At 44.8% G+C, this 12405-nt stretch overlaps 1 protein-coding gene across 1 annotated transcript in view; it reads right to left on the bottom strand.

Moving 5' to 3' along the window:
• LOC131592469 (calcium/calmodulin-dependent protein kinase type 1D) overlaps nucleotides 1-12405 on the bottom strand; it is a 209322-nt gene that overhangs the window by 15663 nt on the left and 181254 nt on the right. The window contains exons 7-8 of the mRNA XM_058863999.1: nucleotides 4419-4531; nucleotides 2604-2682 (exon numbers count right to left, since the gene is read on the bottom strand). Coding sequence (XP_058719982.1) covers nucleotides 2604-2682; nucleotides 4419-4531 — 192 coding nt within the window. The remainder of the gene's footprint in view (nucleotides 1-2603; nucleotides 2683-4418; nucleotides 4532-12405) is intronic.

The following is a 12405-nucleotide window of genomic DNA, read 5'->3' as shown; positions in this document are numbered from 1 at the left end:
AATATATGTTAATTATTCATGATTCGATTGATTTCTTCCTAATTTGTGAAGATCCCAATGATCTGATACTGCAGTGGAAGATTTCACAGGAGGAAGAAAAAGGGAAGGCTGGAAAATGTTACTACATGGCACCACCTCACCATATATATATTAATTATTTACCATTTTCACAGCAACAGTGACCCAGGGAGGCCTGGGTTCTGCTGGTGAAACAAGGAGACAAACCCCAGCTCTCACTGAAATCTGGCAAAACTCCCATTAGCCTCAGTGGAATCAGGATTTCTCTTCATGAGAACTCTAGGGTTCAAAGATGCTTCTCCAGTCATGTTGCTTGTGCAGACAAGAAAAAAACCACTTTTTATGAGATGCCATCAAGGGCTGCTTGCATTGCAAGCACTCTGCAAAAGCATATAATTTATGGGACCACTTCAGCCTGCTCTGATCATCTCTTCCCACTAGGCCAACAGTCCCATGCACCTCTGTCCTTCTGAAAACACACAGAGAAATGCTCCCTTGGCACTATGGAAGGTGATGTAGCTGAGGGGGATTCGTGATCAAAAATCCATGCTCATCTGAAAAGGGGGTGTGGGATGATACAAAAGCTGTGGTAGCCTCTCTCTGCTGGCTGCACATGGGCACCCCTGTCTCCAGCTGCTGCAACACTGAATGCAACCATGAGAGAGAGGAACCCAGGCCTGGAGCTGTTGGAAACTTAAATATGCCCAAGGCTGAGAGGACACAGCTGACCACTGAGACAAAGCACAGAACCCTCTTCCTCCTCCACTGAAAAAGCCTTCCCTCCCTTCCAGGAGAAGAAAAGGATGTCACTTCCACAGATGAAATGACTAGAATGAGAAAAGAAACAGTAAAACCCTCACCATTTCCTGACATAAGGAATCTGGGTGGAAAATGCTCCTTGAGCAACGCTTTGGCAAAAGGAGGTCCTATCACTAACTCCAAAATAACATCTGGGTGAGCAGCCATGATTATCCAAAAAGGCATTTATCACTACAGGATCCAAACCTTCCAAAAAAAAAAACACTGCACAGCTCTCCAGAGAGGTCCATAACTGCAACATCCACGTTACAGGAAGCTTTTCAGAGCAAGGGGGAATGAGACATGGAATGTTGCTCAAGAGCACACTGGAGAGGGCAGAGGCAGATCTGAAGCCACAGCTTTGGAAACCTCCATGCTTGGCTTTCAGCACAACTGTCCTGTAATCCCCTGGCACATGCTGTCTCTGTGTCAAAGGGAGGTGGATTCAGGATGTGAAGTGGAAACATGGTGAATATTTTCAGCCTCCCTTCTGCAGTGCCATTTGCATGTCTGACATTTCAAATGCTGACCCTGAGCTGTGCTGGGAGCTGGGTCAGAACTTGAAGTCTTGAAAATGAACCACTTTGAACCACTTTCTGCCAGGCTGACTTTGATGGCAAAGTCAGCCTGGTGGAAGAAGACCCCCTGCCACAGAAATGGGGAAAAACCTTTTTGGGGGGTTGTTTTTAAATGGAAGATTGGATTCTGTGGAAAATAGTACGAATTATGTAGCAGTCTGTGAGTTTCCACTGGCCCTTGGCCATGACATGCAAAAGAAAAAAAACAAAACAAAAACCACACAAAGAAGGGAATGAAAACACTTTTTATCATTTTGTTCCTTTCAGAGGGCCCAGAAGCTCTGTGTGTTACAAGTGCCACGTTTCTTTGTTACACTCCAGCCACCAACAAAGACGTAGCAGGGCCAGGAGCTGGATGCTTACATTTTGTTTATATTGGATGTAAGGCTTTGGAGAATCTGTCTCTGAGTTGTACAAATGGTCACCTCACTCCCTGCTGGGAGTTGCACTCCCATTGTTTATTCTGTATTCCTAATACTGACTTGTTTAATTTCCTGAGGCTCAGGTCAGTATCATTAAGAACCAGTTTGGGATTCTTTTTCATCTCACAAAGAGGGATTTCATTTCTTAAATTTCCTTTTTGTCGCACAAACAATGAAAAAGGAAGTGGCATTTGGGGCAATTGTGATAGTATAAAAACAGAGTCTAATGCACACCTGGGGTGAAAATGTCATGCCATTAACTCTTTTCTGTTGCAGCAATTATAACAAAATAATAATACCTCACCTTGCTTATATAATGTCCTCTGCCCTAAAAGAGTTAAATTCATGTTAGAGCCCACATGTGGGTACAGCTGGTAGTGTGGGATGATGCTCTCAGTCACTCAGGGCTGGGCAAAAGTGCATGAGTCACCCTTGTTCCAGCTACACAAACCTTGGATAATGTTGGTGAAGTCACTCATATGCAAAGGCATCATTTAACTTAAAGCACTTTAATAATTTTGTACATCCCACTTCTGCACTACAGTCAGCATACAAAATTCAGCATTTTACTAATCTTTACACAGGTTGGTGCACGAGACTGAAGTCCATTACAGTTTTCCAGGAAAATCTGGAGGACAAAGGCAAGGGTTGTAAGAATAAAAGCAGAGAGTTATGTAGTAGAGGTCAGTATATATGACAATATATGACAGAAAAACCACTTCCACGCAGTAATGTAAAAAGGTGCTCTGTGTCCTGAGGGTTTCTCAGAGCAGTGAGTGCTGCTTACCAAGGGTGCCGTGCTGCCTGCTCACAGGTGTATCTTTTATTAGGGTCCTTCTCCATCAAATTCCGAATGAAGTCTTTAGCTGAAAAAAAAGAAAAAGAGGGAATTATTGAAAGCAATAGAGTTGATGCCCACTTCTACTGCCACATGATGAGCCAACAGCACTGATCAGCCTACCAAGTGCCATCTGGCCACAGCACAAGAAAATGGCCCTGGGCCATTTGCCATTTATTAGGATAGATAGAACCAAAGTGATTTAGGACCAAATCCAAGCTATTTAGTGTACCAGATAAAAGCTGAAGGCACATACTCCTGCAGGTATATTTAGGAGTGGGATGGATAATTCAGAATCAGCAGAGTACAACCCTGCCAGCTCCTGGGTCCCTGGTCAGCATGTGCTGCATCATCTTAGTGGTCTGAATGTGGCCACATCCACGGGATGTGCTGGTCTGGTCAGCTGAGTGGAGAGAGGGGAGGTCAGATGCCACCGTAAGAGGAGCTTCACATTGCTCATTCCAAGCAGTCTCACACACAGACAGCTGTAAGGACATGTTGCCTATTTAAGAGGAATTCAGCAAGGAAAATGGACTCCCTGGAGCAGGAGGCAGTGTGTTTTTAATCGACACTATAATGGAAGGAATGGAGATTGCAGCGTGGCATGCATCCAGCAGTTTCAGGACAGTGGAGCTGAAGGAGCCACAGCAAAGCCAAATATGGCAGGAAAATCTTTGTGCTGATTTAGGTGATGGACTTTCCCCCACAAGGCAGAAGGGTCTGCCAACAGACCTTCATATTTTCTCTGAAAATCCTTATTAGTTTAAAGAAACTTCTCATCACATATATTTTTGAGCAATCCATCACAATGATATCTGGACTGCAGATGTAAGCAGCATAAAATGTTGCTCTTCATGGAGATAAGAGAATATATAATCATCATTGTAATAGAAACACTCAATTTTTATCTCCCTTGCCTCAATCAGTAGCACTAATAAATCAGTAAACTGCATTTCTAGGGATATTTTTACAAGATGGAATATTCATAGAATTAATTTCTCCTTCTGCATGAAATAGCAGATGTTTTCCTGGGTTGGACAGAGCAAGGACACTGAGCTTGGGTGACCTCTTGGAGACTACACAGTGTGTCAGGGACACATGCAGGTGCAAGGCTGAATGTTCCCTGCTGTCACCCCTAGACACAGACCCACACTGGAGCCAGAAGCCCTTAGGAACATCTGCCTGTAACACATTTGGTGTACCTGCCCCTCTGCCAGGCTGACTGGGCCAGGTGGGTACTATGGGTTAAATGTCTCCTGCACTGGGTGGGGAACATCCACCCACATGGACAGTCCTTCCAGTTTCTTCACCTGCCTCATTTGAAAGCCATTAATTTCTTCGGGTTTTTTTGCTGCACAGACTGAGGCCTTGCTTTGGAGCTGCAGGGAAGTGTCAGCAAGAGTGCCAAACTTGTTTGCTGCTGATTATTAATGACACATTAACAATCTGCTTTTCATTTGGATACAATGAAGAAATTAAGCCGCTTTTTCTTCTTGGGACAGTCTTCTGCTGTCTTTAATCTGCTGTTTGAGCTATGTTTTAGTGCTTTGTGTGTGGCTGGACAGAATAGTACCTAATTTATCTCCTGCAGAAACAAACTCCCATGACTATTTGAGCCAAATGAAATGCACATTCCCACTGGTATTCAGTTAAAAGGATCTCTGCACATGATGGAGGCTGCATTTTCATGCCCCAGGGGGGATGCATGCAATAGGCACACGTGCATGTGTGGTTGTTGCAATTTAAAGAGCAGTAGCTACTTACCAGACTCGGAGATGTCATCCCAGTATGGAGAGTCAAACTCATATTCTGCCTTAAGGATCTGCTCAAAGAGTTTGGAGTCGTTTTCATCATAGAAAGGGGGATAACCACAGAGCCTAAGGAAGAGCAGGAAAAGAGAGAGGTGACTTCTCTGTCCATAAGGTAAGGAGGAGGGAGGGAGAAGAAGAAACTCTCACTTAAGGCTTGCCCCAGTAAGTTTTCAAGCAGGCAAGTGCTACCATGAGAGAAGTTTCTTCAGGGACATGTAAACCCACTTCTGAAGATTGACACTGTCCTGGACAAAGTGGAATTCTACCTGGAAACCTGGTGCTGTTGATCCCATTCTGACTCATGCAGATATCCTGGCCTTTCTCTGCATGCTTTTGAGTGCTTAACCAGAGGAACAGTTTTATTACACAGACATGACCCCTGCCATGATCTCCTGTACAAGTGCTAAGAGGAGATCTCATGAGCTAAACCCTACACCACAGAGCATCCATCCCTCTAATCCCTCAGCACATCCAGAAGACCTGGTGCAAAGCAGGACAAGGAGCCCTGCAGAGCTTTCAGGCAGAGGGTATAATGCATCTGCAGGATGTTCTGGGCTCTGTGTCCCCAGGCACAGTGAGGAGGATGCCCAGGAGCCCATCCACCTCTGTAGCAGAGCTTGCAAGGGCTGCACATGGACCTGCAGCAGACACAGGGAGAGCCTCTCCCTTTCTCTCTCCTGCAAGTGATTTTGCTGACCACATCCATTTGCCTGCCTTGCCTGAGGCTAACAACAGTCCTGTCCTGGTTTTCAGTGTTTATAATCAGACTTCTCAGAAAACCTAGCCCCAGGACAAGCAGGACATCGAAGGCATTATTTGCCTAGTTTGAGCTAACACATTCAGGGTGCACCTTCCCAGTGCTGCAGAGCAGGACAACCATGATGCTGAGGCAGGGCTGGATGTGGGAAAAGCACATCTAGCACTGCATTAAGCAAGTGCAGTGATAAAACTTGTGTGTCAGAGATCCCTCACACCCAGCTGGTGCTGCAGGCAGTATTCTGTCCCACTCTGCACAGACATGCCAGCAGAGACAACCCTTCTTCCAGCTTTAACACCAATATTGCAAAGTGCCAGATTTACCTCTGAGGCTGGCCCTAGGTTTTAGCAAACCCATCCTGTTCCCAGTTAAACAGACCTTCCTGCCTCTCTGTAGAGATGATACATTTTTTTTCCTCTTATTGTTGGTCTATGGTGTAAATCATTCTTTCACATACTTTGCTGGTATTGAAATGATATTTTTCCTACAGTTTTTTATAACTCTGAGTCAATCAACCTCAATAAAGCATTTAATTGCAGAGAGCCAGCTATTACAAACAGACTGTAGATCTAGCTTAGAAGTAAAAACAGAGCAAGGGGGGGAAACTGCAAGAAATTAAATACTTGAGTTATTTATAACCAAAGCCAGTCGGCTGCCCTGGAGGTTATTTGAACCAACTCAACACTTGAGGGTGAAAGGAGCAATGTTTTGTTAGCTCTGAAGAACCAGTGTGCTTGATAAATAATTTAAATACTGAGTGAGATGTTGATCTGCATCACATCCATGCTGACCTGGGAGAACTCTACTGAAATTTGCAGCATGATAATGGACCCTCTGTGGTTCAGCTGAACCTGAAATCTCTCTCTTTATTTCAGAGAGCAGATGAGCCAGTCCTCATTTGTGTCCCACTGGGTGACTGCCATTATCAAGACCAGTAAGATAACCTCATGCCAGACAAGCGTGTATGTCCAGAGCAGGACTGTGCAGCTCCTTAATGGGCATGTCCCTGTGCGTGGGGCTGGGTGCTCCTCTTTGAAACCCTGGGGTGCAGGTGGTGTATGAGAAGGGTCCTTAAAAATGCTTAAAAATGCCAAAAAGCCGCTATGTGCACCGACAACAGAGGAAAAACATCTGATAGCTTAATGAAGAAACTGGATCCGCAATCAGAGTCCAGCTCCACAGGTATTTGTGAAGTGCTTATAAATTACTTGTTTTGCTTTAATTATCAGTGCTCACATCCCTCAGTCTTGGGTTGGGATGTGCACAAAATGATTTTCACCTTCCTCCTCTTTTGTCACAACCTTCAAAATTTTGGGTGCTTTACTGAGGGGAAATGATGGAGCTGACAGCACCAGCACTGCAACTGGTAGGATGAGCACTGGTGTAGAGATGCACAGGCTGGAGTAAAAAAACAAAAGAGAAAAAACCCCCAAAAACCAACCAAACAAACAAAAAACACTTGAAGGCATTCCTCTGTCCCCTCTTCCCTGTGAGACTCAGGGGGCTGCATGTAAGAAGCCTGACAGCCCCTCATTAATTTTTTGCCTTCCTCAGCACTTTCCTTAGACAAGCCCAAAGTGCTCCAATAAAGCATTTTAAGGCGAGCAGACAGCACTGTGCATGCTGAGGCACTGGCAGGCTGCTCTGGAGAGAGAAATAACTCTCTTCAAATGTGCACTGTACTAATTACCTTGGCAAAGGTACAAGAGCTCAAGTTAGGACTGCTGTGATTTATACACACTTGTGGCAGCAAAAGGTAGGAGCAAACTGCTGAGCAGAACAGAGCTGGAGGGCAACAACCCTGCAAGGGGGGAGCACAGAGACATGAGTCCCAACAAGAGCCCCTCCAAAGACTTTCAATCCATCTCCTCTGCATGGCTTGAGTATCTGCACATCTGGGGAATCAGCTTCAGTGTCCAGGGGGTCACTGCAGCCACTGCGGATGCACAAGGAGAAACAGGGTCATGCAGGAGGGCACCAGAACTGCCAGGAGCTGCGCACAGGGCAGAAAACAGCCTCTTTTGGCACAGCTTTTCCCTTGTTAGGAAGAGGTTGAGAAGCGTTAGTTGCTACTACAGGTCATGAGATGCCCCAAATCATCCCCTTGCCTGAGAGCCGAATGAGCGCAGGGCAAGGGCTGATCCTGGCTTGGCCAGGGATAGGATGAATCTCCTGCACAGAGGGATTGAAGAACATTCCTCTGGGAGGCAAATCAATGAGGACCTACACCAGGAAGCACGTGAGAAGGGAGCAAGCCCTGTAGGTCAGAAGAGGTGGCATGTGGGGAGCGAACATCGGGGCACCCTGGCACATGGATGGGTTTTTGAGAGCCAAAATAAAGGCCCCTGTATTTTATGTACAGCCTTGCTGTTCTTTCCCTTAAAAACAGAGCTTAGGAAGACATGGAAGTTTTAATGTTCCTTAAGGTTTAACATGATTGTTCTTTGCAGAAAGGATGGGAAAGCCCCAGCACATCAGCCTATCTTGCAATTTATGGCTGGAGGAAATCTTGCTGGACTTCCAGCAACTGGGCCACTTTCCAAAGTCCATAATGAGTTTTTTGGTTAATTCTTACAGAATCAAAATCCCACCAACTTCATTTCCATCTGCTGGGACATTTCTGTGTGAAAAAAATGACCTCACTATCAGATGTTCTGCTGCTTTTCTTTAGATTTTTGCAGAAATGCAAAAATAACCCTTCTGTCTTCGATGTGAAAAAATCCTGCACTGTCCTGGGGGAGTTTCAGGCATCTATTAGTTGTCATCATTTTCTTGCAGTTTCACCAAATAAAAGGTTTTCAGAATTATTTAGCAACCTTATCACATAAGCAACAGATTTCCCCCTAAACTCCTATTCCCAGTCTTGCCTTAAAAATAATGGGATGCAGATAAGAAAAACACAGGTGGATGCACAAGAGAAAGATACTGCCAGAAGTAATTTCTAAAAGTGATCCTGAGAGCACAAGAGGAATAGCAGGAACATCTTGTCCTCACCAGGCAGAAAAAGCAAACCCCTCCAAGCTCCCATTACATATTGGGGGTGATACTAAAGGCCAAATAACTCATTCACATGGTCAGTGTCCAATTTGTGACAAAAGAGGCCCCAGGGTTAGTTTTACAAACAATTTTACAGTTAGATTAGAACAAAGAATTCAGTAAGTGCTCAAAGACCTGAGATGTATGATGTGGGAAGTCATCCAAGTGCTATTTATAGGGATAAACACATGTATTTCTTCTGTATATTTTGGGAACAGTCCTTCATATTGTCTGCCGCTGGTGCCCCCACAAAGCTGTGGACAAGGAATATGGGCATAGGGAATCACAGACAAATTAGGAAGCAAGCAATGAGGAATGATTATTTGGGGTTGTTTTCCCAATGTTAGCTGAGTTTTCCTGAGCAATCCAAAACGCTCGCCTGTGTCCTCTGCCACCGCTGTTTCTCCTTCCCGTGCCAAACAAGTAAGTTATTCCTCACTTTTTTGCTTAGGCTTGTGTGTGATGCCAAGCAGGCAAGATGACTGACCACTTTTTCCCAATGGATGGCTCCTAGGGTGATGGTGGAAACTTCTTTTGGCAGAATATACTTTGCACTGTCCCTGGTTAATCCTTCTCTACAAACATCACTGATGATTCATGCACATGTACTTGAAAATCAAAAGCAGCTCAGCAGCAAAGTGTGAAAGTATGATCCAAGATTTATCTCCAGATAGGTAATTGTTTATAGACAACAACAAACCAGTAACTCTCTGTCCAAACAGTGAATAGAAACAGAAGAAAATTCAAGGCAAAATGTGTTTGACCTATTGCAGAAGACTATGAATAACCAGAGCCTGACGCAGAGCATTCTCTGTCCCCAAGTTCTTTTCCAGCTTCAAAACATGATTTCCTATTTTTTGCATAAATTAACCTAATCTTCTCTATATAAGGTATGCATGTGATCAGTATTTAGTTCCCCAATCTTTTATAATCCCTTATCTGACCCAGAAAGGTCCCAAAACCAATTGCTGGGAATCCAGTGAAATCTCTTGCTCTTCTTATGCTTTATATTTTTAAGCTGGACACATTATCAAAACTACCTTGTGATAAGTGGGAGGCCAAGCTCAACAGTGAGGCTGTTTCAAATTGAGAAATACTACAACTGGAATAACAGGAAATTTCAGGCTCTAAAATTAGTTTTTGCGAATAACGACTTCTCATGCAAAACAGGTTTTGATAAAAACTCCTCTGGTGCGGCCTCTGCAATCTGGCTGTCATTAATGAGAAGCATTAGAGACTGGCACTGAAACAAAGGTATTCTTTCCCAAGACATCCTTGCATATCATGGAAACAAATATTTCTCTACAGCATTGGTGCCACAGAAACAGTTTGTTCTTCCAGTGTCATAAACTGAGGGCTCTCAAGTGAGACTGAGCTTGGGTCTGGAGGCACTCAAACCACTTGCAGTAATATTAGCTCAAAGCATCTTTAATTTATGCCTGGCTTCTGTGTTGGTTTCCTTTGAGTTTCCATCTTCTTAAATGATGACAGTCTGCCCAGAGTGGCAGTGAGGATCTGCAGGAGAGTTGAGGAGGTGAGGCAGGACATTGTGCTTGGATTGCCTTAGGCAAAAAGGCATCTCCAACTGGTTTAAGCATGTGCAGGTAGCTCCAGCTGTGCTGATTGTGGAGCTGGAAATGGCATATCCAAATGGGTACAGCTACATATTGGAGCTAGTAACTCCTGCTTAGGGCAGCTTTAACTCCCAGCATTTCACCAGGTCCTTGTGCTGCTGGTCCTTGTGGCAGCTCAGTGCCACGTCCCACTGGAAGCCCCTGCTGGCACTGCTACCTCTGGTGATGTGGCACTGCTGAGACCACAAACCCACGTGTGAAACCCGTGCCCATCACTGGTGGTATCAGACACCCCACCAGGGCTAATTCCCTCCAGCTTAGGGAAGGACCCTCCTCCTCTCTCTTTCTTAAGAGACCACATCTGCAACTTCTGGCTCTTCCTGGAAGCAAGGATGAGATCCAGCCCAAGACAAGGACACGCGGGTTTCTGAGATCACACTGCACTTAGCAGAGATGGAGTCAAGGGAGGCTGGAGAGTGACATAAATATACCACAAAGCAGATGAATTCACACTGTGAAAGCAGTGCTTTGAGCAGGGAGCAGGGTGTGATCCAGGCACCTCAGCATGAGCATCTGGTGCTATTTCACATAGTCCATTGTCTCCAACTTAGATCCATCTGCCTCTCCAGAAGGAAGGTCTCTTCAATGTATTGTATTTTCCAAATCCATGTGGCTGCCCTGGACCCCCCAGCATGGCACTAGATGTGCAAGTTTAGGCAACTGAACAGCCCACCCTGGTGAAATGGCTGCTTGCATACACTCAGGCTGGGCTGAGGTGCCCAGTGCCTCTGGAGAAGCTGGAGTGCACAGAGCCCCTGATGCCATGGGCTGTGGGGGGCTAACAAAAGGGAGCCCTGGAGTCCTGCTGACTGCTACAGGAGCTGAAGGATGTGGCTTACACATTGAAATAACTGGTTTGGTCTCAGACCCAATCCCACCCAAGCTGTAACAGTCTGGCAAAGACATTAACAGGCTCCTTCTACAGCAATGCTTTATTGCTGCTTATTTGGGCTGTACAAAATACAAATCAAGACCTTATTACCTGAAGCATAGAAACCCTGAAAAGGTTTCCTTGTCCTGCAAACAGGAATTCATAGAGGCTAATTCTTACTGAGATGATTTAAGCCTTCTGGGTTGGGAATTCCCTGTACAGCGAATAGGGACTTTAAATTTGAGGAGTGTGCATGCCGGGCTCGACAAGCTGAGGATATGCTGATTTGGAAAGCAGAGCAGGAAACAAGAGCTGAACCTTGCAGAAAGAGCAGCCTTGCTTAGGAAGGGGAAAAGATTATGGAGGTGATTAAAATCTTCCACCTGTTGAAGAAGTGTTGATAAACTGGGTGTGGAGGACACATTGCTTAGCACTGCCCCACTCCTATTCCTCAGTGAAAGCATCAAGTGAAATAAGACCACAGGTCTGCCAGCACAAAAGACCTTTGGTGTATGAGCCATTGACACATGGGACTGACAGCCTGGAGGAAAGCAGCTATCTCCAGGCAGCCAGATGCAACAGTTCACAGCCCACCCATGGGCTGCCAGATGGACACATTTTTTCATAGTAAATATTTGGCAATAAAGTGAAGCCAGGCAGTGGCTGAGCCTGGATGTGAGGCAGACTGGTGCTATCTCCTGCCTGCATCCTCCTTTTCCCACTCTCTGAAGCTGGTACTCAGCAAAGTGCTGAAAAAGCATCAGAAAAGATTCCAACTGTGTCCTGCAATGGCTGGCAAGGACTGACAATGTCAGAAAGCCCAACCCCTAGGACTTCCATATCAGATTTGTTTGGGAAAAAAGGTAACTTTGAGTCAGCACCATCCTCATCTAAAAGAGCACTAAGGAATGGTTTGTGAAGCAGCCTCCAAGGTATTTTGGCATGCCTGTGCTCCTCCTCACTGCTGTAGTAGGTCCTGCTGGGCTTTGAAACAAAGTCAGAATCAGGACTGTTGATTCTTGCTTTGTGTAGCAAAAGCTTTTTGCATCCTGCTACTGATGGCTGCTCCAAGAAAAATCTATTCCCATGTAAGTTTTGTACTCAACAAGTTTTCAAAAAAGTCAGCTATAAAACTTATGTTTTCAGGCAGGATTTTGGTTTAAATAAATAAACACACACTAAACAATGCTGCCTTCCTATACTATTTAATATAAAACCTTCCTGTTTTGGGTAGTGTATAAGTTATTCAAATTTAATGCAAATGTAAAGAATGAACATTGCACAAAGTGGATAGCACAGCAATGAGGTATGATCTGGCAAAAATAGTTTTACAGCACCATCAAAAAGTTATTCATGTTGACAAGCCATGAAATGTCTGCATAAGGAAAAGAGGAACAAAATGCTTTAATGCTGTGCTTCATTGGAGCTGCTTTTTCCTTCAGTCTTGTATAACTGTGACAGTTGTGTAAAAGGGAAAAGTAAAAAAAAAAAATTAAGCAGTGGTAATGTTGTCAAGTAAAGACATTTGTGGCAGCTCAGCTGGGCACAGCCAGATTTGTTTCTTCTCAAAGCCAATTTGAGCAGGGAACAACAAGAACTTCAATAATGTCACAACCTGGAGAAGCCCACACTACTGCACACA

Source organism: Poecile atricapillus, chromosome W, assembly GCF_030490865.1.
Source record: "Poecile atricapillus isolate bPoeAtr1 chromosome W, bPoeAtr1.hap1, whole genome shotgun sequence".
NCBI lineage: Eukaryota > Metazoa > Chordata > Aves > Passeriformes > Paridae > Poecile > Poecile atricapillus.
Note: the sequence above shows the minus strand (reverse complement) of the source record. Positions and strands in the feature narration are given on the sequence as shown.